The 27,959-nt window shown below is 36.7% G+C and overlaps 1 protein-coding gene across 3 annotated transcripts in view; it reads right to left on the bottom strand.

Moving 5' to 3' along the window:
- Positions 1–22,284, bottom strand: part of DPH6 (diphthamine biosynthesis 6) — a 183,002-nt gene extending 160,718 nt beyond the window's left edge. The window contains exons 1-3 of one of the 3 annotated variants that reach the window (XM_063089817.1): positions 22,170–22,284; positions 16,826–16,920; positions 10,589–10,782 (exon numbers count right to left, since the gene is read on the bottom strand). In XM_063089817.1, coding sequence (XP_062945887.1) covers positions 10,589–10,782; positions 16,826–16,920; positions 22,170–22,192 — 312 coding nt within the window. In that variant the 5' untranslated portion in view covers positions 22,193–22,284. Of the gene's footprint in view, positions 1–10,588; positions 10,783–16,825; positions 16,921–18,476; positions 18,559–22,169 lie in introns of those variants that run through there. The other 2 variants (XM_063089815.1, XM_063089816.1) reach the window with 2 other exon arrangements.
- Positions 22,285–27,959: the final 5,675 nt, after the last annotated feature.

The following is a 27,959-nucleotide window of genomic DNA, read 5'->3' as shown; positions in this document are numbered from 1 at the left end:
TACAGAATCTATTAAGACTTTATATTTTGCTTGATTTACCAGTAAATAATTTTTGTGTAATTATAATAATAATCTGAATCTCATCTACATGGATTAATATGATGTTAAAATACATTAAAATCATACATTTTGATTCTTTTTGTGAATCTTTAGGTGCTTTCTAAAAAGGATAAAATATTTTAGTTGATATTTGCTTCATATAACTCTATGAAGAAAATGTTAAATGTTCAATAAAAATGACTGTCAAGACCAAAATTTATTATGAGTTAATCTTGATTAAATGAATTCAGATTGATATGAAGTATCTTCTTTACCATCCAGCACCACACTAAAGAGACAACAAAGATAAGATGCTGTAAATTTAGGATCACAATATTTGTAATATAAAGCTATCATAATTCACTTTGATTATCAATATTTCCCCATGAAAGCTGTATAAATTAGCCACGAAACCGTCAATTTATAAGGTACCTTATATAGACTTCTTGTCACTATTTATATAAATACCATCATCAAGCCCTCATTATCTCCTCTTCACCTTTCCCATTGTTATTCCTCCAGATTAGATTCTCATAACCTTTCAGCTAGTTTAGTATCTTAGTTTTCAATCTGAATTCATCTACAGAGTTGCACTTCTCTAATCCATTTCCTGCATTATTAGTGGTTCAACCTGATCACCTTGAAGTTATCTTCCAACCCAACAGTTCTATATCATCCCTCTGCAAATCCTTCAGGGTAGTGGCTTTCAAACTTGTTTGACCAAAAGAACTTATATAACAGTAAGAAATATAAATAATGAAAAAGTCTAGCACACACATAACATATGTGTATATATACAAAAGCATCCACAATACATTACACAAAATGATAATTTACTTTACTATGTACAATGCACTTTGATATTTTCTATTTTATTCTAGTCTCTTTCATTGACAAAAAACAATGGTTGTGACCCATTAAATTGAGTTTGCAAAAACACTGTCTTAGAGTCTTTCCATTACCTGAACAATCCTTGACCTAAAATTTAAGAAACTCTTCTTTTTTATTTTCAATCTTTACAGTCTTATTTTCCACTACTCCTCAAACTCAAAACTCTAGTCAAATTGAACCACTCTTTATTTCCCTTTGCTTCCTTGACTTTGGCTAAGCTTTGCCCTTAATTTTGCAACATTCTCTTAGTCATTCTCCCATGCCTGCCTCTATCAAAATCAAACATCCTTCAAGGATATCAAATGGAATTTCCCTCATAAGGCCTCTCTTGATCCCCCAATACAGGAGATTTTATTCTCTTCTGAATCCCCATAACCCTTTAATTGCACACACTAATAGCAACTGTACCTGTATTAGTTTCTCTGTGTATGTGCCTTATCTCCTCAGAGTCTGTAAGAGCAGAGACTATGTCTCATACACTTTTTTACTTTCCAGTTTCCAGTACTGGTACATTATAAGCATTGAGTTATTTGCCGAATGAAAGACATAAGATGTCTCTAAATGATAGTAGCATAGCTTAAAATTACAGGAAAAGTCAAGGTCCACTAAGATATCCTTTTCATTCACTCAATATTTTCTCATTCATCAGCATGTCACAGAGCAAGCCCCTATTAAATCATCTCTTACCAAAAAAAGAAAAAAACCCTCCAAACATTTATTGATAATGCTTTGTATGACTATTTTATGACTTCAGCACTATGAATTTTCTGATTGAGGACATACTGAATTTAAAAAGGAAAACCTATATAAAAAGATCCATTCATGATCATCATATTGTTATACAACCACCAATAAAGTCCTGTGCTCCAAAAATATGTAAGGAAGTAAGGGAATAAAGCAGTTTATACTTATCAATCTTAGTACTGTGTTCTCAGCCATTTAATAGATAATATAGCAAAAACAAGACAAACAACAGGTCTAAAAATGAAGTAAAGGACTATAGGACAGAAACATACATCCAGCATCTTAGACAACAGAACTCCAAAGTAAACATCTACAAAAATTTTTTTTGAAAATAAATGGTAGCATAGTCAGGAAAAAAGAAAACAAGTCAATGGGACACCGATACCAGAGGCTGAAAAGCACAAAGAAAGACATTTGAAAGAGAAGTCAAACCTATCCAACACACTTCAAAATATACAGAGTAAATGATAGGAAGAAATCCATAGTTCATAGATGAAAGAAATACAAGATATGAAAGTAAGTAAATTGGTGAATTTATAGAAAGGCAATGAATCAGGAGAAAGATAAAAAGAAAGAGTATATGTGTGTATGTGCAATACACACACACAATCATTGATACCAAGTGGAGAAAGTCCAAGGTTTAGGAGACAGGATGAAAGTTTTGCCAAAATAAGGGAGTCATGTTTTCTAGGCTTTCGGGGTAATCTATAGATAAAAACTCCGAACACTTGATAAGTTTAGAAACTATAATAATTGACAAGTACAGTCTAACATTTTATTTCCAGACAGACCTTTCATAATGTACTTCTTCATGCATGCTTGACTTTATCATTTGAAAGGGCCAGACATGGCACAATCTCAATAAAGCTGCACCTGGGAGCAAAAATGACACTGGTCTGTTCCAATGCCAACTCTTCTGCTTGGAGTCCGGAATCAATATGAGACAAGCATTTCTTGTGCCAAGGGGCCAGGTTTAATGTCCAAAATCTTGGAAACTGACAGGGCTTGAGGCAAGCTGTGCAGTGCTGAAGAGCCAGCAGCAATCTGTACAGGGCTATGTGACTGTTTAATTAGCACTGTGTCTGGGTCCTCCCTGAAAATCTTAGGCCATCCTAACCCTTTGAATTTGCCTCAGAGTCACACAAATGATCTAGGGTTTTTAACCCCAAGAACTCCAAACTCTTTTGACTTGTCTGAGAGCTACTCAATGATCTAGGGTTTTTTCCCCCAAGATCTGAAGTGAAAACCGATTCACAAAGTAATTTTCCACCATAAGCAGGTTTTCTAAAATACAGATACTAAAGATCATTTGAAAAAGTATTTGTTCAGCATTTTTATAAAATAGTCTGCATCTGGAAATTATTCTTGGTACAGTTAGAGAGGTTACACTGCCAAATCTGATAGGATATCTTACTCTGAAAACTTTCACTATGATGCCCATTGCATTTAAGATTCTAAATGGAAAAACAAAGACAAAATAAATTTATCAATGGTTTTACATAGTATATTGTAACAATGTTGTGGCTCTCCTGCATTAAATTATTAGATAAGAAATAATTTGATGAACTTTAGACTAAACTAATTTGTCCAACAATCCTTTAAGAACCTCCACATGCCAGGAATTCTGCTAGGCACAAGAAATTCAAAAATGAATGTCACTGAGCATGCCTTTGAGAGAATCACAATTTAGCAGGAGAGACAGCCACATAAACAATCCTAGTGATGCACCACAGTAGAACCACAACAGAGGAAGAGACAAGCTGCCATGGAAGGGATAGGAAGAAGGTAAATTAGGGCAGATGTCACAAAAGGCATGAGGTGAGAAGAGGTTCTTCAGAAGAACAAAGAGATGAGGGTACAGAAAAGCAAAGACAAAGACTCAGACATGAAAAGCAATCTCCTGGAAACTTGATTCATTATAACTTGATCTTAGAAGCTTGTACGAGAATGGCAGGATCAGACTAGTTGGTTTGCAAGGGCCTTTTCCTAAAGTGCTTTCCGTATCAGGATAATGTGCTTGAACTATATCTTAATATAAATTTATGCATTTATACATATAGACTGACAAGAATCTGGTAGAAGGGCTGGATAGAGCATAAGGCAATACTAAAGGCAAACTGACTGGTTAGGAAACTCTTAACAGGACACATGAAAAACCAGTAATGGTGAGAATGAGGTCAAAGTGTCAGATTTTAGAAGTCATAGAAGTATTATGAACAGGTTCTAGACATACAATGGCAGTGGTTGAGGAAAAGCGGGTGGGGAAAGGGGCTGAGAAAAAGCAGAAGTCTAGTAGCAAGGCCCAGGTCTTGACTTAGGTCTGATGGAGTAAACGATGATGCTTTTAACTAAGAAAATACAGGAAATAAGTTTATGTAGGATGATAATAAATAAGTTTTGAACTTGTTGAGTTTACCATGCCTATAGGATATAAAGGTCAAGAAATCATGAGCAACTGAATATGCAGGTACTAGACTCTAAGCTCATTGCTGTGGCCCCAATGGCCAACTGTTTTTGAAAGAAGATAAGAATGAAGGGAGAAAGGAAGGAAGGAAGAAATGAAGGGAAGAAAGAAGAGAGGAAAAGCAAAAGGGACAGAGGGAGGGAATTAGTGAAAGTATCATCTAGGATGATTCCCAAGTTTGTAAGCAATTAGAACCCATTAATTTTCAGAAAACATGTTGTTCTTTGTCCCCTTGCCACACAGTTCACTCTTCTATCAGCAACAGCCTGATTTATATTTGAAGATCCACCCTTCCCTCACTCCTAGTAAATCTGGTCCCAGTAATTATGACTCTATCTCTCACTCCAGGAATAGGCACATGATCTAGGCCTGGCCAATCAAATGAAATCATATTTTTCCAACAACAACTGGCTCAGGACAATACAAGTCAGGCCAATGAAACATAGTTATGACAATGAAACATAGCTGGATTTTCCTTTGAGCTATTTGAGAAGAATGGAGCTTTTCCTTCTAGATTTGAACCAAGAAGAATGTCACTGGTAGCCATCCCTTAACTGCAAGGGTCCTGAATAAGAATAGAGTCAACAGAAAGTAGAGGCTAGAAAGGGAAACAAAAACAAAACAAAAAAAACCCAGTCTTTGATTATAAAATTTGTGTCCTATATCTAGCTTACTTGAAGCTAAACTTGCCTTTAAATTATTGTCAATAAATTCTCTTTTTGAGGAGATTAGAACATAAACAGACACAGAGGGAGAAGATAGCCATCTATGAGCCAGGGAGAAAGGCCTCAGAAGAAATTTAGCCTGCCAATGCCTTGACCTCAGAAGTGTAGCCTCTAAAACTGTGAAAAAGTAAATTTCTGTTTAAGCCATCCAGCCTGTGGGACTTTCTTATGGTAGCCCTAGCAAACTGACAGAGCCCATCTTATCCAATTCTACAGGTGCCATCTGATGATTGGCAAATTGCCATCTACAGTGCACCCACATCTCTCCCCTGAGCTCCAACTGCCTTCTTGGTGTCTCTAATGAGATATATATAATAGGTATCTCAAATTTAATATTTCTCAAACATAATTACTGATCCACCCACGACACCCAAACCCCACTACCACCTCCAAGTCTTCTCCATCTCAGTAAGTGATACAGCTATCCTTCTAGCTGTACAAACCAAAATTTCCTTTCCTTACACTCCATGTCCAATCCATGAGTAATTCCTGTCAGCACAACCTCAAAAATATATACCAAATCTGACCATTTTTCTTGATTTCCATTTCTATAATCCTAGTCCGAATCATCAACATCTCTCTCCTGGACTATTAGAATAGCCTTTTATCTGGCCTCCCTGCTTTCTCCTTTCTTGCCCCCTTCCTCATAAAGCAGCCAAAACGAGCTTTCAACATCCTAAGTCAGGTCTTTCTAAATTTGTATAATGTTTACTTTTGTAACTAAAATAAAATCCCAACTTCTTGTCAAAAATAAATAAATAAATAAAAGTAAATTCTCTTTTATTTAAACTAGCTTGAATATGACTTTCTGTCTCTTGTAATCAAAATAATTCTAAACAATGTAAAGAAAATAAAGAGGCAATTAATGTTTTCTAAAAATATTCAATTAAAATTTAATTTTTTCAAAAAACTAAACATTTATTTACAAAGAACCATTCTTTCAAAAGGAAATACGCCATTTAAAAAAGAATAGAAAAAAGGAAATTATTCATTTATTGTTGTATTCAAATTAAAATACAAATATTTATTAAGGAATTTAAGGTTAATACCAAGATAAGATGCCTAATGGGAAAAAGAACATGAGAAGAGAAAAGTACCAAAAATTAAAAGAGGAAGACTAAAATTAAATAGTCAATTCAGGGAAGTATATTAAATATATTCCATTAGAATAAAATTAACACAGATTTCTGGATCAACAGATTCCATTAAAATGAAAGCAAAGGTAAGATTCTGCAAAAATGAGAACAGGAGGAAGCCACCAATGGAAAAAAGATTTCAATTAATTTCTTGAGTCAGAAAGCAGATAAAAAAGGAATGACAGCTGATAAATCAGCAGAGGAAGCCATAATCTACTGTTTGTGTGGAAGAGAATAAAGCCAAGAAATTAACCAAACTAGGCCACACTATCCTGAACTCCAGGTGTGACAGATGTAAGATGTGAGGCTGGAAAAACTCTAAAGTCAAAGGTGTTCACAGTCAGCTTTCCGCTTGCCTTATTCTTAGATATGAACAGGCAACCCAGACATTTGAGAAAAGCCTACAACATGGGAGAGAAGAAAACATAGGAAAAAGCACCCCCAAAGAAAACAGCAATATTTCAGAGAACAAAAGATAATGTTTAAAATCTCTTATTTGTATTTTAAGAGGTATGTAGGGATGCTGCATCTATAACACGTTGTGACAAAAAGGAACAATCAATGGACTAGAAAAGTTCTTGGCTATTGAAAATACGATTGCTAAAATTAAAAAAAAAAAAAAATCAACCATAACATAGGGAAATTTAAAAAGGAAATTGCATGGAATGTACAACAAAAAGGCATAGAGATGGATAATATGTGAGAAAAGACAAGAGATATGAAGAATCAATCTAGAAGGCCTAATATCTGACTAGTGGAGAATACCGGGAAAAGGGACCAGAGAAAATCAAAAGGAGCAAATTATCAAATAAATAGTGGAAGAGGATGTCCCAGAGTCATCCTTACACTGCAATTCTATTTACTCTGCCATTTTTTATGTGTCAGATTTGACATCAAGTTTTCTTCCCCCCCCCCCCCCCAAAAAAAAGGCTATAGCAGTTCTAGGTCTCAAATCCACATACCTCTCTGTATAGAAGGAGAAAGAGCTTATCTCCTGCCAACCATCCATCATACTAGGTTTCATTTTATTAGAACCAACATAGGTTAATGAAACCATCCCTGGTTTAATCACTATGGCCAGAAGAAGGCCATGTTGTGACTGGCTTTCACCTGGATTACATGCCTCTCCCTGAAACATCAATGAGAGAAAGAAGTCAGATTGAGAGTTGTGAAAGGAATGCAGGAGAAGCAACTTTCAATATTTAATATAGCATTATTGTGACATTTCAATACACCAAGCACAAAGACACAATCATAAAAGCTAACAGATAGGAAAAACAAGTCACCTAGAAAGGAACAAAAATCACATCAGCATCAGCAAAAGTCTAGAGGACCGCAATGCCTTCCATGATGTGAGAAAAAATGACTTTTGCCCTAAAATTTTAAATTCAACCAATGTATCAACAAAATGTGAGAGCAGAATAGGAACATTTTCAAAACGTAAAGATTGAAAGTACCCTCTCTAAGGCAGTTTTTTTTTTTTTTTTTTTTTGTCGTTTTTTCGTGACCGGCACTCAGCCAGTGAGTGCACCGGTCAGTCCTATATAGGATCCGAACCCGCGGCAGGAGCGTCGCCGCACTCCCAGCGCAGCACTCTACCAAGTGCGCCACGGGCTCGGCCCTCTAAGGCAGTTTTTTAAAGATGGATTCCACTTAAATGAAAGAATAAACCAAGGAAGAGGAAGACATCAGATCCAATAAGAAGTAGCTCCAACCCAGTAGAGAGAGAAAAAAAAAAAAAGTTGATCCTTACATATATTTTCTCTAGAGATATGGTGCTTACATGCATCTTTTGGTAACAATTACATTGCTTATGTGACTTGAAAAGAAAACACACACAGAATTTAAAAATTATTATATTTTCAAGAAATAATACAGGTTGACTATATGCCAAATTAAACTTGATGAGAACTGAAGTTATATTCCAATATTAAAGAAATTCTAAAGAATGAAAGATTAGGCACATGAAAACCAGATATTTTGCAAACAGCTTGAGATATATATCTCTAGTTGTCATAGTCACCTGGTAATCTGCAAGACATAAACATGGCTTATTATATTTCTATTAGTTTCCATGACTTCTACAAAATTAGGAAAATTATAACTGTAAATTCTTCCAAGTGTTTCCTACTTTTCAGCATTAGTAAATTGAACTCTTTGCAAAAAGGAACATCTCCAACTCAAAAATCAGCTCTAATATTTTGGGGGAAAGAGCTACAAAAACAAAAAAGACAAAGTCACAAAACTGCAACCTGCTATAAATAAATGTTTAGAATGAAAGTAAATCTAAATGCTTTCAATACTCGATTAACACTCAAAGCATTAAAAAATATGGTTCCACCCTTTTCTTAAAACAAGACTAAGTAGAAAAATGATAGCTTTTCTACATTTGTTTCTTTCCACAATGAATCAATTATTTATTAGAATATGTAAAACCTCTATTGGAATCTTTGCACCAGTGTTTCATAAATAGATTAAACTATAAAGCCTAGTTATATAATCTCTTCCATAAAAGCAATATATTTCTGATATTTATGCCCTTAAAAGATCCTATAGTAAAATTAATATTTCTACACAGGAAAAGAGGAAACTATTTAGTCCCAGACACATTGATAAAATCTCTTTCGACTATAGTTATAATTATCATGTACCAGTTTCCAAAGCAGAAGTTGTCAAGATTTAACATTAGCATTAAATTATGTCATAACTGACAGTTACTATAAAGGTAATGGCAAGGCATCCATTTCTCCAAAGACAGCATGAATTGAAAAGGAAATTTCTTCTTAATCACTACTAATCTGCCTAATTTTTAATTAAATTGATTAGTAATTTACTTTCTTTCCTTTTCTTGGAGGGTTGTTATTATCACCGAACTTCTCCAAAATTAACAAGTTTATGATTTTTAAGCAAATTAATTACTTCTAGTGTGAGTCCCACGATTTTGTAACAGTGATTTATAATAAAAACTTACAGTACGGCCTTGTAACACCAAGGCCAAGGGTTCAGTTCGCTGTACCAGCCAGCCTCCAAAGACAAAAAAAAAAATAATTTAATGTCCTGTTTCTTTGTAACCTGCAAAAAAAATTTCGAAAACACAGGATTTGCACTCAGTATTTCACAACTCAAAGTGAATGCTGTCAAGTGTTCATAACTGCACCCTTATGGAGGGAAAACCATTAAAAGCAAAATTCTTTTATGTCTTCCCCCTTGTTTGATAATCAAAATGGTTGTTACTAGCATCTATCTTCCCAGAGGGAAGAAACCAACTCCCTGTTGTTTCCTTTGAAAAGTACTTATTGTGCTATCCATAACTAAAATGTAAATTATGGAACTACTCTTAAATGTTTTCTCCATCAGTTTCCTTTTTATATAAAAACAAAAATGTTCAGACATACAAAATAAGAACTATTTTAATCAAGCAAACTTTAGAAGAATTTAAGTGTTTCATATATTTTTCAAATCAAAATCCTTAACTGAAATTAAGCTTTGATCACTATCAAACTGAAAGTATAGTACTGAAGTAGTTATTTGAGACTAGGAAATTTTCATGATACATGTTCATGACATAACTTCTGAAAAGGCTGAACCTCTCTGAATAGGGAGAAAGTGAAATGTAATGCCCCTTGGTAGAAGAAGACACAGAAATCTTCCTTTCCTTTGTGAAAAAATGTTAAGATATACAGGAACTATTGGCTTAAATTACCTGTTTCATCAGATATTCCTTATACTAATTGACTATAGTTGACTGGATAAAAATTCATATTTAGGAAGAATACTGAATTGTAGTCACATAGTTGGTTCCAATAAGAACAAAAAGATAATTGCACAATATAAAATTATCTCCATTAATTAACATCTACTGAGTGTCATACCTATTAGAGATGAGTCCCCCACTTTCTCTCCTAAATTTTGTGTCTAGAGAAATTAACAATGAGTATATGATGGCTGCCAAACTCTTATACACAGTGACAAGAATTTAATTCATACCTCTCCTACCAGATTTAAGCAAATCTTAGTCTCTCACTTTCTTTAGGTCTACTTAATCTTCACCTTATCGGGAAGATCTTACTTGACCACTGCACTTAACACCACCCCCACAGTCACCACCTGACATCATTTGCTATCACTTTGACTCACTTACATTCTTCCTCATAGTACTTTTCACAACAAGCATGTTGTTTGTTTATTGTCAGCCCCTTTTCACTAGAAAGTGAGCTCCATCAGAACAGGCCTTTGTCTGATTTATTCACTGCCCTATGTCCAGTGCCTAGCACTATGTGCCAAGCATATAGTAGGGATTCAAAAAGTATTTGTTAAAAATGATTGAATGGCCATCACAGTTCCAATATCCTAAGGAAAAGAAAACTTAATTAAACATTTTTTGACAATCCTAGATGCCAAACTATATCAAAAGTCTTATTTTTAAATATCATTCAATGTAAAGGCTAGCTACTAACAGTTTTGGGTTTTTTCCTGACCAAAAAAGACAAAACATCTTTTAAAGAATAACTGTACTACTAACAGTTGTAAATTATTTCTTACTAAATTACATACTAAATTCAATAAATGTAATTGGTCACTCTGCATACCTTAACAAGTTTCAAAAGCTCATAGAGATCTTCAACCTCATCACCTTCACATTTGGTATACACTTGTCCTATATCCAAGCTCCTTCCTCTTATAGTTCGGCGATAGAGGGGAAGAGCCATCGCTTCTGCATACAAGTCAATGGCATGATGACCCACTGTCTGATACATGTAGCTATCCAGTTCATCAGACCCCACTGCAATAATTAAAATGGAAATAATTAGTAAAACAATGAAATAGAAAGTGGATTTAAAAGCCCATCTAGGTTTTACTGAATAGTCAACACAGAACTTAAAAAACTTACTGTATATATGTCTCTGCATTTATGTAATGAAATAAAATATAAGAATTGCACATTTGTCTGTAGTTGCATCTAGTTCATATCAGCTCTACTCATCTCTATAGCTGATTAAAATTATACATAAGTTTTTAAAACTATATACAACATTTAAAGAGAAGAGTAATGAATCCAATACATTTTGATTAGTTTATGCAATTACAGATTTTATTACATAACTGTTTTTTCAAATCATTCAAGGTTATTTACAAAGTCATTTAGACGTTTAGGAAAAAACCTTTCATAATTAAATATCTACTTAGTTAATAAGTGATAAATAAATTGTTAAAAAAATTTAGACGCTCCTGGTATGTTTTGTATTCCAACAAAACATACAAACATATGTAAAACAAAACATACAAACATACGTATACTCGATATTGTTTACAAATGTGTATAAAAACAGTATAAAAATGTAATCAGTAACACAATCACTGGTTGTCAAAAGATGTCACAAATATCAATATGGGTAAAATATTCAAAATAGATGAGACACATCAGACCTTTTGGTGGTATAAATGAACTTAGAAATATACTGGAGTAGACATTTTGATCTTGTAATTTTACTTTTTTAGAAAAAGAATCATGAATATACACATAGATTATTTATAAAGATATTCATCACATTACAATAAATTAAAAATTATAGTATATACCGACAATGAAATACTATGCAGCCATTATATAATTTTGAAGAAGAGCATTTCCTAAAGTGTATTCTGCAGAATACAAATTCCATAAGATATTAATAGGTATGGGATGAAAAAAGGATTCCACGTCAAATAAGTTTATAAAATGTGGGAATAAATGATGATAAATAAGGTGTCTTAACATATTGCTTGGTTAATATGTTTCCAGGTATTCCGACAAGGGAAGAGAGTATAAACTAATTCTCAAATTTACCTATCTGCAGATCACTTACATTTCATGGGGTATTCATATTCCAAAGAAGAAATATCAGAAGTTCTACTGTAGAATATCATTTAATGACATGGAAAATATTCATAAAATGATATTAAGTTAAAAAAAAGAGATTGAACAGGGCCCATCGCCAGTGCCACCACTGTTGCCAGGCCACTGTCTGGTCCCAGAACCATCAAGCATCATAGAGCAACTCGCCACAGAGAAGCAGTCCTGCGGGTTGCCGGCCACTGCAGCCATGGGCTCCACAGACTTGAAGGAGGCAGCTGCAACCACTGCTGCCATTGCCATCACCATGAATTAACGCTGCTGCCGCCAAGGACTGCAAACGTGAGAGAGGTAACCTTATTACCACCAAGGACATTGCAGACATGAGGGAGGCAGTGGCACTGCAGCTATCAGCGCTGCTGCCGCCTCTACAAGGCAACCCCGCTGCTGCCAAGGACACTGTGGACACCAGGGAGGCAGTTACAGCCACTGACATCACTGCCATCACCACAAGGTAACCCCACTGCCACTGTGGGCACTATAGCTGTGCAGGCTGCCACTGTGGACATCATAACCAAGCAGACAGCTCTGCAACCACCACCGCTGCTTTGCTGCTACCACTGGTACCACCAGGCAGCCACCTTCATCATGCAAGAATATGGCTGTTGTTAGAGCCAATGCTGCCACGTGGGCAGCCCACCAATGCCACCACCACAGCTGCCACTGCCACAAGGGCTGCTACTGCTGCTATGCAAACAGATCATCAACCACTCAATGGCGCTGACACAGTAGAGTCATCAGCAGAGTCCAGGGAAGAAGAGTAATAAAAGAAGCAACTGCTCTACCAGATGACTAGACATTAATGTAGAGATACTGGCAATACAAAAAAAAGAAAAAAGAAAATATGAGTCCACCAAAGGAATACAATAGTGCTCAAGTACCAAACCCCATAGAGCAAGAAACCCTTGAAATGACTGAAAATGAATTCTGAGTAAAAATCTTCATAAAAATCAATGAGATACAAGAAGACACAAACAATACAATGATCTGAGCTAAACTATTCAGGATATGAAGGAGGATATAAACAAAGAGATTAATACTTAGGAAAAAAAATGTAGCAGAACTTGTGGATCTAAAGGAGTCATTCAATAAAATAAAAAAATACAAAGGAGAGTTTAAGAAGCAGGCTACAGCAAGCAGAAGAAAGAACTGCTGATCCTGAAGACAGTCTCTTCGAAATAACTTACTCAAACCAAAAAAAAAACCACAAAAACAATTTTTAAAAATTAAGAAAATCTGAGAGAGAAGCAGACAACCTTAAGTGCACAAACATCAGAATCATGCATGTTCCTGAAGGTGAGGAGAAAGGAAAAGGCGTTGAGAATATATTTAACAAAATAATAGTGGAAAAATTCCTGGTATAGGGAGACACATGATTCAAATCAAAAAGGTCCTCTCCAAGACACATTATAGTCAAACTGACAAAACTCAAGGACAAAGAGAGAATCAAAAAACAGCAAGAGAAAAGCATCAACTCACCTATAAGGGAGCCCGCATCAGACTAACAGCCGACTTCTCAACAGAAACTCAACAGGCCGGAAGAGAATAGGATGATATATACAAAATACTAAAAGAAAAAATCTGCCAGCCAAGAATACTATACCCAACAAGGCTATCCTTCAGAAATGAAAGAGAAATAGTGTATTTCCCTGACAAACAAAAACTACAGAAGTTCACTGTATTAGTCCATCTTGTGTTGCTATAACAGAATACCTGAAACAGGGTAATTTATAAAGAACAGAGGCTTATTTGGCTTACAATTCTGGGACAGCTGCATCTGGCGTGGGCCTCAGGCTGCTTCTACTTATAGCAGAAAGCAGCAGGCAGCCGGTGGTTACAAGCAGATCACATGGTGAGAGGAAGAAAGGTGAGGGGGGGAGTGCCAGGGTCTTTTAAACAACCAGCTCTAGCAAGAACTGATAAAGCAAGAACTCACTCATTAACCCCAACTCTCAGGGAGAACATTATCCATTCATGAAGGATCCGCCGCCGTGACTCAAACACCTCCCAATACTGCCATATTAGGGATCAGATTTCCACATGAGTTCTGGGAAGACAATACATTCAAACTCCATCATTCACCAGCACAAGACCAGCCCTATAAGAAATCCTCAAGAGAATCTTACATTTGGAATCGAAAAAATGATAATCATTACCATGAATACAAAAGAAAGAAGAAAACTCACTGGTAGAACAAAAATGCAAAAAAGAAAGAAAGAAACTATATGTTCCCACCTACAAAAATCAATAAACACCAAAGACAAACAATAAAAGGGAAAGAAAGAAAAGAAGTTTAAAACATCTGAATGAAAATTGATGATATGCCAGGGGTAAGACAAAACCTTTCAGTAACAACCCTAAATGTAAATGGATTAAATTCCCTGCTCAGAAGACACAGACTGTTAGTTTTAAAGCATATTGATACAATCAAATCAATTTATTCAAAGAAATGTGAGCTTCTTAGCAAGAAATATCCTGATGTTAACATAATAATTAGAACATTCTACTGGCTTCAAAAACCTAGAAGATAATTTTCCTTTAAGGCTCCATTTAGTCCTAACTACAACATAACTTTTATTAATGGAAGCTACATAGCAGCAATAGTGAGAGATCAAATAAAACCAAAGGCTCCACTGTTGCCTGAAACACCTCAATTAACATGCTACAAAAGTTCCTACTACAAACTGAAAGAGATGGTTTTATGAATTTTATGATAAGTTCACATTATCCCCACTGATGGAAATAAATCCCTTTCCAGAATACCCACTGAAAACTCAGTAGCATTAATTTTCTCTAACCAACTTTGCTCTACATTGGCATCATCTCTACCAGTCTTCCTCATTAAGTTTCCTTTTACAACATGTTTGGAGGGGAAACAAGTCACTCAATGAATCATCAATAATCTCCAACTCCCTGCTGACGTTAAATCAAAATTAGCTAACCCCTCTTCATCTACCCACCCACAGCCATCTATTCTCTTCTACAATTACTATCGTTTCAGCTGATTTTTATCTAGCTTTTTAACTTCATTATATTCTATAGACTATTGAATTTTTTCTCACTAACAATACTCTAAATAAATGTCTTCATTCTACTGAGTGGTATAATTTAAAGATATGCTTTGCTTGTCATTTAACCACCCTGCTGGTGAACCATGAGCACATAGAAGATTATACATTAATGATTTCACACAAGGTAAGTGTAGTAAGATACGTATAATAACTCATGTAGAAAAGCTAAGGACAAGATATAAACTCCAGAGAGGGAAATTATATTATATCATATATGTATTTATAGATACATATATATATAAACGTCTACTTTTTAAATACTTAAGACCTCTCAAGATAGAAAGCTTAAAAGACCCACTTGCCTGACTGGCCACAATGGCTAAGGGATTTCCTTTCCTTTGGTAACAGCATAAGCCTGAAAGGAGATTCTGTACACTCTTTTATAATACAGATGTTACAAAACAGTTCCTACTCTCCGTCAAAGAGTTTCTTCTTTCTTATTCAAAGTTGGAATTAGAAGGCCACTGTCAAAAAACCTCACTTCTAAAAAACCAGCTATTCCTCATCATTAGGATCCCAGAATAAAATCCTAGAGTAGGCATTTATCACAGGACCTGTTCTATTTCTTTAAAATACTTCTAAATTCTTATCCACATTGCTTCCAGCATAACTTGAACCTTAATCACAGAAGAAAAGAAAATTCAAATATCTGACTGACATAACTGTTCATTTTTTCAGGACTAATTCCAATGAGTTTATTATTCATCTGTCCACCAATAAACTTTGAGGGAAATACCAGAGGCACAGAGCTGTCCCAAGTGCTGAGGAGCAATTAAAGGAAGATAGAAGTTACGATCTCTTCTCTCAAAAAGGTTATAACCAATCGTTTCAGGGATATAAAACAAAGACAAAATGAATAGAAAACAATTGTAAAATGATATAAAAATAAAAACACAGTAGACTGACAGCCGGAAGGAAGTAAGGAAGGGAAATATTTAGTGCTATATCCCGATTCAATGAAACTTACAGGATGCCTACTTCACGTCAGGAACTCTAATTAATGTTTTCACATACTGTACTCATTTAATTCATCCTAAAATAACAGTAGAGCAAAAGCATGGATCCTGGAAAGAAGTTAAGTAAAGGGGATGCTAAAAAGATCTTACTAGAAAAGCCACATGGAGAAGCAGTAATACATAAACAAGGGCGAATCTTTTCTCCCTGTTATAGTTTAGCAGTTAATATCTATGGTTACATAGGCACAGCAAAAGAATATAAAAAGCAAATTGGTGAATATATTTCTTTCTTTTAAGGTTCAAACTGGAGAAATTTCACTGAGAAGAAAACAGAAAAGTAGCCAAAATGAGGTCTGTGGATTACATGTGCATGTCCTTGTTAATATAGACAAATGGAAAGTACAGACATATTGCTTTATTCTTCTTTCGGTCTCACATGTTTGGCTTACATCTAAGATACCTAAACTACATACTTTTATATATTATCTTTTGTCAATATACATCTTACTTCCCAAGCTCTTTGAAGCATGAGACTGTATCTTATCTTCCTGCAACACTTGGAAATGTGGTGTGGTGGAATGGCAGCACACTCAGAAGTAAGAAGGTTCAAGTCTCAGCTCTGCAAGTTTGTGCCAGCCACTTTACTTTGGACAAACTCATAAAACTCTGAGCTTCATTATCCCTGTCTATTAAAAGTGAGAGTAATAATGATTCTCTCTAGGTTTTATGAGGATTAAAGGATATGTAAGTGAAAACATTTAATGTTAAATCCTATGCAGAACTTTTAATCAAATAGGTGCTAAATATATACTGGTTCTTTTTTACCTTTGCATACTGCATATAATAGCATGCAATTATGAAGTTGGATTTTCAGTCAGAGAACTTCCCATAAAGGCATACACTTACCTTGGTTATCAGCTGGTCTTAGATTTGCTAAAGCAACAATCTGATGCCCAGCAGCAACACATTGCATCATATTATAACAGCTGTCCTTCCCACCACTAAAAAATAAATGGATAGACAGAGAAATATCAGGTTACTGAACATTCAATCTAAGAGCCACTAGATATCAAAATAGAACACATTGTTTACTAAACTTTTCCAAATATATAAGGGACTGTTTCACAATTAGAATGCAGAAAAACACACATTGATTTCTAAATCATGAGAAAACTAAGCAAATAAATCTGAATGTCTTAGGTTGCTACTAATAAGAGCTTATGATATTATACAAGTTTATTAAATCAGACAAATGAATCGAATATCTAAGGTTGCTACTAGATATGATAACTCTTCAGTTTGCGATAGGGGCTTTTCTCAATATACAAAGTGCTTTGCAAATAAAAAAAATGATTTAAATTTACCAGCTAAACACTTATTATACAAGGAGTCTTCAAAAATTCATGGAAAAATGCATATTATGAAAAAACTATACATGGATTTCCAAAATTTTTTGCAACAAAATGAACTCATACTAACTTGCTATAACATGTCTGAACAGACTAGTTTAAGGCATTAAGAAGAACAAGACAGTTTGAAAAGAGCCCTTATCACAGCATGTGCATTCTGCTAATATTGAAGCAACGACAAACATCAAATTTATGGTGAAGCCTGGAAGAATGGTGAAATGATTGATGCTTCACAAAAAGGTTATGGGGACAATACCCCAAAGAAATCAGCAGTTTACAAATGGATAACTCATTTTAAGAAGCAATGAGACCATGTTGAAGATGAAGCCCACAGCAGCAGACCATCTACACTGATTTGCGAGAAAAACATTAATCTTTTTCATGCTCTAATTGAAGAGAATGGATGACTAACAGCAGAAATAGCCAACACTATAGACACTTCAAACGGTTCAGCTTACACAGTTCTGACTGAAAAATTACAATTGAGCAAACTTTCTACTCAATGGGTGCCAAACCTGTTATGCCTAGATCAGCTGCAAACTGGAACACGGAAACATTTAAAATTTCAATGGAAATTTTAAACAAGTGAGATCAAGATCCTGAAGCATTTTTTCAAAGAATTATAACAGAAGATTAAACATGGCTTTATCAGTGCAATCCTGAAGACAAAGCACAATCAAAACAACGGCTACCAACAAGTGGAAGTGGTCCAGTCAAAGCAAAAAAAAGATCAGTCAAGAGTAAAGAGCATGGCAAAAGTTTTTTGGGATGCTCAAGGCATTTTACTTGTTGACTTCCCAGAGGGCCAAAGAATGATAACACTGACTTATTATGAGAGTGTTTTCAGAAATTTAGCCAAAGCTTTAACAGAAATATATCTGGGAAAGTTTCACCAGAGAGTTCTTTTCCACTATGACAATGCCCCTGCTATTCCTCTTATCAAACAAGAACAAATTTGTGAGAGTTTGGATGGGAAATCAGTAGGCATCCACCTTATAGTGCTAATTTGGCTCCTTTGACTTCTTTTTTGTTTCTGAATCTTAAAAAATCTTTAAAAGGCCCCCGTTTTTCTTTGGTTAATTATATAAAAAAGATTGCACTGATATGGTTAAACTCCCAGGATGTTCAGTTCTTTAGAGATGAACTACCTGGCTGGTATTGCTTACAAGTGTCTTGAACTTGCTGCAGCTTATGTTGAGAAATAAAGTTTATATTTTTTATTTTTATTTTTTAATTCCATTTTCCACAAACTTTTGAAGTCCCCTAGTATATACTCCTTAGACAAAATTCTCTGTGAAAAAGAAGAAAAACATCTATCAGTTCCACAATAAGAAATCTAAGAACTGGCTACTATCACCAATTAAAAAATCAAATTAAAGATTTGAGGGCTGATGGAGTTTGGATGTGTTGTCCCCTCCAGAATTCATGAGGAAATTTGATCCCCAATGCAGCAGTGTTGTAAACTGATTGAGTCATGGGGGTCAATCCCTCATGAATGGATTAATGCTCTCCCTGGGGTAGGGGGGATTAATGAGTGAATTCTCGCTCTATTAGTTCCCACAAGAGCTGGTTGTTTAAAAGACCCTGGCACCTCTTTTCTCTCTCTTGCTTCCTCTCACCATGTGATCTGCTTGCACCCACTGGCTGCCTGCCGCTTTCTGCCATGAGTAGAAACATCCTGAGGCCCATGCCAGATGCAGCTGTCCCAGAATCGTAAGCCAAATAAACCTCTGTTCTTTATAAATTACCCAGTCTCAGGTATTTCTGTTACAGCAACACAAAATGTACTGATACAAGGGCAAATCTAACAAAAAAGTTTCACATACTTCATGGGTTTAAAAATGCTGAATTCCACTGAAAAAGTTAAACACGAGTAGTATAAATACGTCAGCCATTATCATATATACATACACATATGTATCATTTATTTGATGGCAGCAGAATAAGGCCTGCGCCATAAATCTAGTAACAGACTGAAAGTAACTTCTAAATTTTGGTTCCAAATCTACCAAAGGCAGAGAAGACAGAGGCATATCACTTAGTCAAGACAAGTGGTAGTTCATCTACAATAAGGTTGAGTGGCAACCTATCTGCTATTTAGGTTTAATATTCTACTGCTTCTCACTATACATATTTCTTCATTTATCACTGCCTCTCTCCCTTTTATATTCCTTTTTCCTCCTGTTTTTCTCCTTTCCAATCTTTGCTTAAGATCTCCAAATGTACCCCCCACCCCCCCAGCAATGTTTAGACCTATCCATAGCCTAAGAAACTAAAAGAAACTGATTACCCAAGAACCTGGCCCTTTTGCCTTTTTAATCTCAACATTTGTCTGCCTCTATCACCCTCCAGTTAGTAACAACTCTCATTCCAGAACTTCTCAAAGGGAGGGAGAGTGCAAGGGGCAAAGTGAAATACAAAAAAGCCCATGCTCCATCTCTTCAGATCTGGATTTTCTCCCAAATAGGTCTTCCACAACTTCCGTCATTAAACCTCACTACTCTATTTCTCCAAGACAAAAAGATTTCATTAATTCTTTTGAATATTAAAGATTGAAGGGTGTGCATCCACAATCAGAACTTAGCCTTAAAATTTATTTAAAATGTCAACATTTCAAATATGGATTTAAAATAGTATTTCCCAAATTTTGTTCTGTGGAACACTAGCGTCCAACTAACTGAGTTCTCTAAGACCAAAAGGTTTTTAAGGTCAAACACGCTTGGAAAATACTGAGTACCTTACTCTCCTCTTAGAATTCCATGAAGTACATAAATATATGATAGGTGAGAAGTCCAAGATAAGATAAGAGTTTCAGTTCTCAATTCTGGGATATAAAGCTAAATTACTCAATGTTCTTGGGTTTACATGCTTCATTATAAAATTAGAGAAAAGCCTGCCTAGATAATCTTCACGGTGTCAGTCAGCTGTAAAATTCAATGACTTGTTTATGTATTACGAAAATAATGTTCTTATGGTCTAAAGATATGTAAGAACCTCAGTTTCATTTACTCCCTAAAATACATACACATATCCTATCTCTCACTGTCATACACACACAAACACACACAAATTGTAAATAGATACACTATGTTTAAGTTTTAAACGCATATTTTATATATGTAATAATTATACAGATATATATAATATATAATACATAGGCATTATATATGAGAGGTCTACGAATGTTTATGGATTGGTATTACCTTTCAATTTTATTTTTCCATGAACTTTTTGGAAATTCATGGAAGCATATACTCATATATCATAAGTATATGCTTATGTATTCATACTTACAGCATAAGTACTAACATTAATACAGCTCTTAGATTTAGAAAGAATTTTCCAATATTGCCTTCTTTTTTAGTAAGTTGTTTTATTATAAAAGTAATATATGCACCTTACATACTTAGTGTAATGGACTACACCAATCTTCTCTCCTCCTCTCAAATACTTCTAAGTCTTCATCTGGTATGCATTACTTTACTTGTAAAGCTTTTGGCAAATTAAATGTGGATGTGAATTACTCATTTCCTGTGCTACTTTTAGTTCTTATCTATTTAGACCAAATGAAAACCACAATAGTTAAAGCTTAATCTTTCCTTTTACAGAGGAAATTTACTAAATAACAATAACTATTGTGACATAGTCTAGTCTCCCCAAAATGGCATTGAAGTAGAAGAAACTGGAACATTCCAGTCACCCCAGAAGGCATTGGAATGTAATAAATATCAAGGGCTCCTAAACAGGTCAATATTGTTTGTCAGCCAGTATCAATTACCTAACGCATTGAATTAAAACGTTTGTAAAATCTTCAATGGATTTTCAAAAGTAAACACATCAATAGCTGCAATGTATCTCAGACACTTTATACTAGTATAGATCCAAATCTCATGAAACAAATATTTAAGTAGACTAAACTCCTTTTTTAATGTTGCTAGGGTGAAATAACATAATAAAAATAACATTAATGCTGCTAGGGTGTTTCTTTTTGCCTCAGTTTATAGACTGAGTATGAAAACATTTAAACAAGGCTGTTTTTGGCTTGTTAGTCATAGGTCTTATTTAGACATGTACATATGATGGGTTACTATAGAGCTCAAACTTCTTGAAATACAGAGTATTATCATAAGGTCACTCGAAAACGACGAATGTCTGAAGCAACAGCAAGTGGATCTAGCATAAAAACTGGTACAATTCTGTGTTCACCACGAGGGAAAAGATCCCTTCTCAGTACTGGAGTCCCAAGGCAGAAACACACGGACGCCATAAGCAATCCACACCTTTCCTGCTGAGCCACACACCTGGGGCGGAAGATGAGGAAGGGGTGGCCTTACTGGGAGGGGGCGGGACCATTAGCAGCCCAGGAAGGAAGGCGGGGCACAGAGGACCCAGCGGACAGAAGGCAACTAGAGAAGCGGAGGAGAAAGGGGTGGGGTTTACTAAATCTGTTGGGTGGGGTCAAGCGGTGGCTCTCAAACTTCGCGGCCCATTAGAGCTTTTAAAAATCCGACGCCGGGCCGTACCAGGGTATTAAACCAGCGCCTCTGGCAGTGGGACCCAGGCGTCAGTACTTTTTAAAGTTTCTCAAGTGAAACAATGTTTGAGGACCTGAAGACCACAAAAGCAGCGACGAACAGAGAAGAGGAGCGCGAGCCCGGGAGCGAAGGACAAGCGGGCCGAGCAACAGCCCGAGGGCTCCGCCTCTTCCTGTGGCTCGGAGGAGACGCCGAGCCCCCAACACGCGGCTCCGGCAGGGACACCCTCTCTTTCGGCGCCAGCGGCGACAGGAAAGGACGAGAGGCTTCCCGGGGAGGAGGGAGACGGCTCGGGCGCCGCGTTACCTGATCAGAGCCGCGACCCTCATGCTGGGCACAGTGCGCGTGCGTGCGGCGGCCGCGGGCTGGAGCAGAGAAGTCGCCGCCGCAGCTCGCGTCACGCGCGCGGGGCCTCGCCCGGGTGTTCGCTCCGCCGCCTGTCCGCCGACGGGCGCTGCGGTCTCCGCGGCTGCCTACGGGGCACCTGGACGCTGAGAGCACGCCGCCACATCGCCGTCCCTGTGGCAGGGACATCCCGGCCTAGTAAAGAATGGCGTTTAGGCACGGCCTAACCACCTAAGTGAGGGCACTGAAGCTGCCGAGGGAAGGGCAAGCGCCGCGTCGCAGAGCCCAAGCCCGGTGGCGCTGAGTTTGTTTTGGTGAGAGTGTGTTCAATCAAATATACTGCGAATTGAAACACTTGTGGACGTGCAAGGAAAGTGGAAGTTTCCCTCCCTTCCTCAGCCATCTTAAGAAACTTAAGTCCACACGTTAGCTTTTAAACTCATATCTCCTCTTCCAAACCTGCGGGGTCCGAATGTGAAATCGAGCCCCAAGGGGCTGTGGTAATTTTAAGTCTGGGATTTGCTCGACGACCTCTAGGCTATCAATGGTTTTGGCCCTTGGTCGATTTTAGAAGCTGGGAAGCCTATGCACGCTCGTAACCGAAGAGCAGTGGCCTTGCAGAAAGCACATTTGGCTTCTAATTTCATTCACCAAGTATTTATTGAGTGCTGTTTATGTACCAGGTACTCTTTTAGGCTCTTGGGATACAGCCATGAATAAAACAAAGGCTACTCCGCTCATGGAGCTTATATGGGGGTGGGGAAAGCAAACAATACACAATTTTAAAAGTACCTGGTATGTTAAAAAGTGAGAAGTGCTTTGGAAAAAGAAAAATTAGAGATTAAGGGGAATCACAAGAGAGGTGGAGGAGTAAATTGCAGAATTAGAGCGTCAAGGTAAGCCTTATTGATAAAATGAGAATTGAGCTGACTTAAAGGAGAGAGCTAGCTGTGACTATAACTGGGGGTGTGCCACAGGAAGAAGGAAAAACTAGATCTCAGACTCTATGTACGATGTGTGTATTTGTGGGAAAACAAGGCAGGTCGGTGTGGCTGGAACAGTGAGTAAGGCAAGGAGTAGTGGGAGATGAAGTCAGAGTGACAGAGGGAAGGAAAAGAACATAGGGTATTTTAGGCCATTGCAGGTTTTGAACAGAGGTGTGAGTTAAAACTAGAAGGATTACACTGTGCAGTGCTGGGAATACATCTATTAGGAAGCTATTACAATAATCCAGGAGTGAGGTGATGGGGCCAAGAACCAGGACGGTATGTTTGGTTGAGAAATGATACGATTCCAGCTCTATTTTGAAGATAGAACCAATAGAATTGGATGGATTAGATATGGGATGTGAGCAAAAGAAAGCCATGAAGAATTATGCCAATGCTATGAATTAAATAAGTTAATATATGTAAGGAACTTAGATTCATGCCAGGTACATAGTAAGCATTTCATTTTATTATACTATAACGTTCTCATTAGCTCCAACACTCAATATGGGTGACTAAAGCAGTGACAGTGTGCATACCAGTTTCAGCGTCTAAAGTCATGCAGGTTTAAAATTCTGCAATTATGGATATTTACCTGGTAAATCAAATGTTTAAGGAGTTTGCAGTCCAGTTGGGGAGATAAAACAAACGTATTAAACATTCACAGTACAAGAAAACATATTTTGGAAGTAACAAGTTATGTAATGCATGTAGCAAGAGCCCCATGAGTCAAACCCACTGAGTAAAGGCAAGAATAACTATAGGATTTGAAAGATGAGTAGAATTGAGCAGGAGGAGCAGGTGGTTGTACGACCAGAGGCTGTAAGAAAGAATGTGTGATGTGTTGAACAGCAGTGGAGAGACTAGCCTGATGAGTTGGGAGGGTATATTGGAGAGAGGGGAAAATAAATTTAAAGGAGAAATGAAGCCAGGTTATCCAAGGTCATGGAAAATCAAACAGAGAAATTTCAACACCAGGAATGTTGCTCTGAATTTGCCATCATTTTTCAGAAGATGTGTGAATTAGCAATAATTAACATGTTGAATAATTCTGCTCAAATAGATTTAAAACTCCTCCAAAGATGCCTCTTTTATTTTCCACCAAAGGATTCCTTTACTTTGCCATTTCCCAAAATGGATGGGGAGAGGAAATACTAAGGTTCTTTTCCCAAAACTACATCCTTAGGATTATGATGTTTTTGTTTCTCTCTGGTAACTGGGCTCTATAAACTTCTTTTTAAGACATACTCAACTAACAAGTGTATTACAGTGTGTATATCCTGGGGTTAAACTGTATATTAGGAAATACGTTGGGGACATTCTCAAGGTCACCCAGTCTTTAGCTTGGTGGTGGTGCTCTCCCTCTCTGGATTCATCCTAGCACATTTGTATTAAGTATCTCTCCTCCAGGTTCTTTTTACCCCTTGAAAAAAATTACTTGTAGCACTTACTTTCTCCTTTTAAAAACTTTCTACCTGAATTCCGTCAATTAATGAATTTTTCTGGTTGCCTAATGTAACACTGCTGCATGTGTTGTTTCTTCTTTAAAAAACTTCTGTATTTCCTCACATTATTTCCTCCTCTCAGAATTACAAGATTCTGTGCTTGAATGTTCTGTCAGGGCCAACAAACAAATGGTAGGTTTAATCTACTCTAGCTCAGTATACATATTTGTGTTTCTGAAATATATCAGAATCAGTCAGCATCTATCAGATTGGTCTTGACCCAGGCATCAGAGTTATTCTTAGATTTATACATATTTTTGGAGGAGTTTTTTGAATAGCTGATTGAACGAAACCAGAGCAATTCATGATCCCCCAAAAAGTTCTATTAGAAACTAAAAGTTAGGCTATGCTCTAAGTTTTCCCATTAAGATTTCTACCTTTGTGGTCTAGCTCCTGCATAATTCCTGTAAACCCCTGTCCCCTTCCCCGTCCTGAAGGATAAACTTACAAAAGGGGGATTAATGGGACAAACTATATAGTCCTTGTTGTTGCAATTGGTTTAGGGCCACACTGGTACTTATCTTGTTCTCCACTCTCTAATCCATGTTCCCCTCACTCTCAGTTATCACTTCAGCAAATCTTGTTGACTTTTGACCTAAACATTTGTTCCATTCCTGAGATGTCTTGGTCATCGTACTCTCCTCAGTCTGGGGTTGCTGCATGTATACATTTACAGTTACGATTGGGCAGAGGCATACCAAGAGGCACCCAAGTAGGTCACCTGGGTTCCACATGTATTTCTCCTTGTCCCCAATGTGGAAAAGTAGCCTCATCTTCTCCTGCTAATCTTTTATCCCATTTTGCTGGCTCCTGGGTGTGAAGAGCCAAAAGTGTCCTACTGCTACACATACCTTGTAGTTTAATAGATCTGTACTCTGCCCCCTTGCAAGAGACAAAACCTTTTAAGATCAGAATCTCTAACTCTGCTCAGCCCGGGGTGTGGGAAGTGAAGCACAGAGTTCCCCAGTAGGTCATTGGGAATGATTGTAGATGGGGCCATTCTTGCTTTCAACCCTTGGTTTCCAGATCCATGTAATCTTCCTACTAGAGACACAGTGCCATATAGACATCTCTGATTAGTGCCTATACTATATCCTGAGGGAGAGCACAGATTATTGTCTCTGGGTTGCTGATTTAGCTGTGATCTTCAGTAGACCTTTCTAGTACTCTATGAGGCCAGTTTCACCTAAATAGTACAGTATACGATACAACAATTGGATCCTATAACATGGCCCACTCTTATACCTTCTTTTCTGTGAAATGGGTTTTCTTGTAGTTGTTCTGTTTGGTGGGATTCTGTGCTGTAGAGGCATTCTGGTAGTGGTGCTGCTGAGGCTGTGCAGACAGGAAAAACCAGGTTCTAGTACTTCCACTGTGCTCTGTCAAAGATGGAGAACTGCCTGGGGGAGGTGTGGCCTGACATGAACTCCACGATGGATCCAAAGGTGTGGCAGCTGAAGGCTACCAGTCAGCTATGTTCTCTACAGCATGTGCTTTTGAACGGAGACCTGAGTGGAATACCTCCATGGCTGCCACACTGACGCTCACAAAATCGTATAATGAGGAGCAGTAATGTTGATACCACTTGTTTCATATTGTGCCCTGCTAAAGTAAGAAATGTAGAATGAAGAGTTAATTCAAACGAAGAATAGTATTTGAAGGAGAGCCAATCTAAATGTGTGAAAATCTAAATTATAAACAACAGTATTTTTTTTTTTAATGTTTTAATTTACTTCCGAACAAACATACTAGTCTTGAATATAATAATATTGAATCCTGGAAAAGTGTTTTTAAGAAGACTCATAAGTTAATAGTGAAAACTTATTTTTAACTAGCTGTATCCATTTGCCTATATGTTACTTGCCCAAATTTTAAGAATGGTTGGTTTAGCAAGACCCCCCCTATATGCATAGTTTTCCACATGGATAGTGTAAAAGTGACTTCAGCCCATTACATGTCAACAAGTTGATAGATTTTATATCAGTACACTCTAAAGTAATTCTTTTTGTAATATATTTTAGTGACTTGACCAAGATTCACCTTTCAAAGGCATTGTGAGCTCACTTACTACAGTCTCTACTGTTACATATAAATGACTATGGATTAGTTTGTAGGGCCAATAAAATAGGTGAATGGAAAATCAGCCTCAAAAAACCTCAATCCTTTGCCAGTTTACTTACAGAAAACTCTCCATAGCCAAACACTGTTGCTGGTAATAAAAAGTTGCAAGCTGTCACTCGCAAGCTGTCCTTGGCAGCACAACTCAGTGATGTACTGATTGATAAAGACTCAGATAATCAAATCAAGAATTCGATAGGTTTTACTCCACAGAAACTTTGAAGGGATTTAGGTGCATTCTCTTTGAAGTCATGCCATACAGGAAGCCATCAAAAGGTTGCCTGGTGAGAATTTAGGAAAAAATAAATAATTATTTGGAGCGTAAATTTAAGGGCTTTGGAATATGAGTGTCTGATGTATCTACATTAATTATTAAAGCTTACTATGGGCCAGTCACTCATTGAAATATCACAGCAAAAGTAGAGTCCATGTTATCTTAGTTTGCAGATGAGGAAACAGGACAAATAAATTAAATGGCCTGCCAAAATTTCTAGAGCTAATAAGTGACAGAACCAGGATTTAAACACTGGTAGTCTAACTCTTAATCACTATACTATATCTTCCACTGAAATGGACAGCTGCATATTTTGGCTAAAATATCCTGTTCCCGAGACATGCTTGAAGAGTATTGCCATCATTGACCTACTGAATCTTCTTGTTTCCAAGATGACCAACCCTTCTTCTGAAAGACAAATTATTGTAGTATATGTATTAATATATGAGCTAATTGTTAAACGTTGTAGGCCTGAGTATCATTCTGTCTCTCTTAAATATCTTTTTCTTTACTCCATAATGGAGAACATTTAAATTCAAAATCTATTTATGTTACCAGGCAGGTAACATAAATGAGTGAAGTGGCCTAGTATAAGGCAATTTGGAATGATGAGGACTAAGGCAAACCACTACTCACTCATTACCCGCCTCCAGCTACCCAGTGTAAATGTAGACCCAATGTTACCAGATTTGATTTTTCAAGAGGTAGAAGAAATCTTCATTTTAGTTATTTGTTTTAAGGTTGAAAACTAATTTTTCAAATTATAAATCCTGTGAATGCCAAATAAATCATATCTGCTTCCATATTAATTTTATAATTTAACTTTAAAGAGCAATCTTTATTCCTTCACTCAAGTGATACTTATTGA

The sequence above is a fragment of the Cynocephalus volans genome, chromosome 3 (genome assembly GCF_027409185.1).
Source record: "Cynocephalus volans isolate mCynVol1 chromosome 3, mCynVol1.pri, whole genome shotgun sequence".
Lineage (NCBI taxonomy): Eukaryota > Metazoa > Chordata > Mammalia > Dermoptera > Cynocephalidae > Cynocephalus > Cynocephalus volans.
Note: the sequence above shows the minus strand (reverse complement) of the source record. Positions and strands in the feature narration are given on the sequence as shown.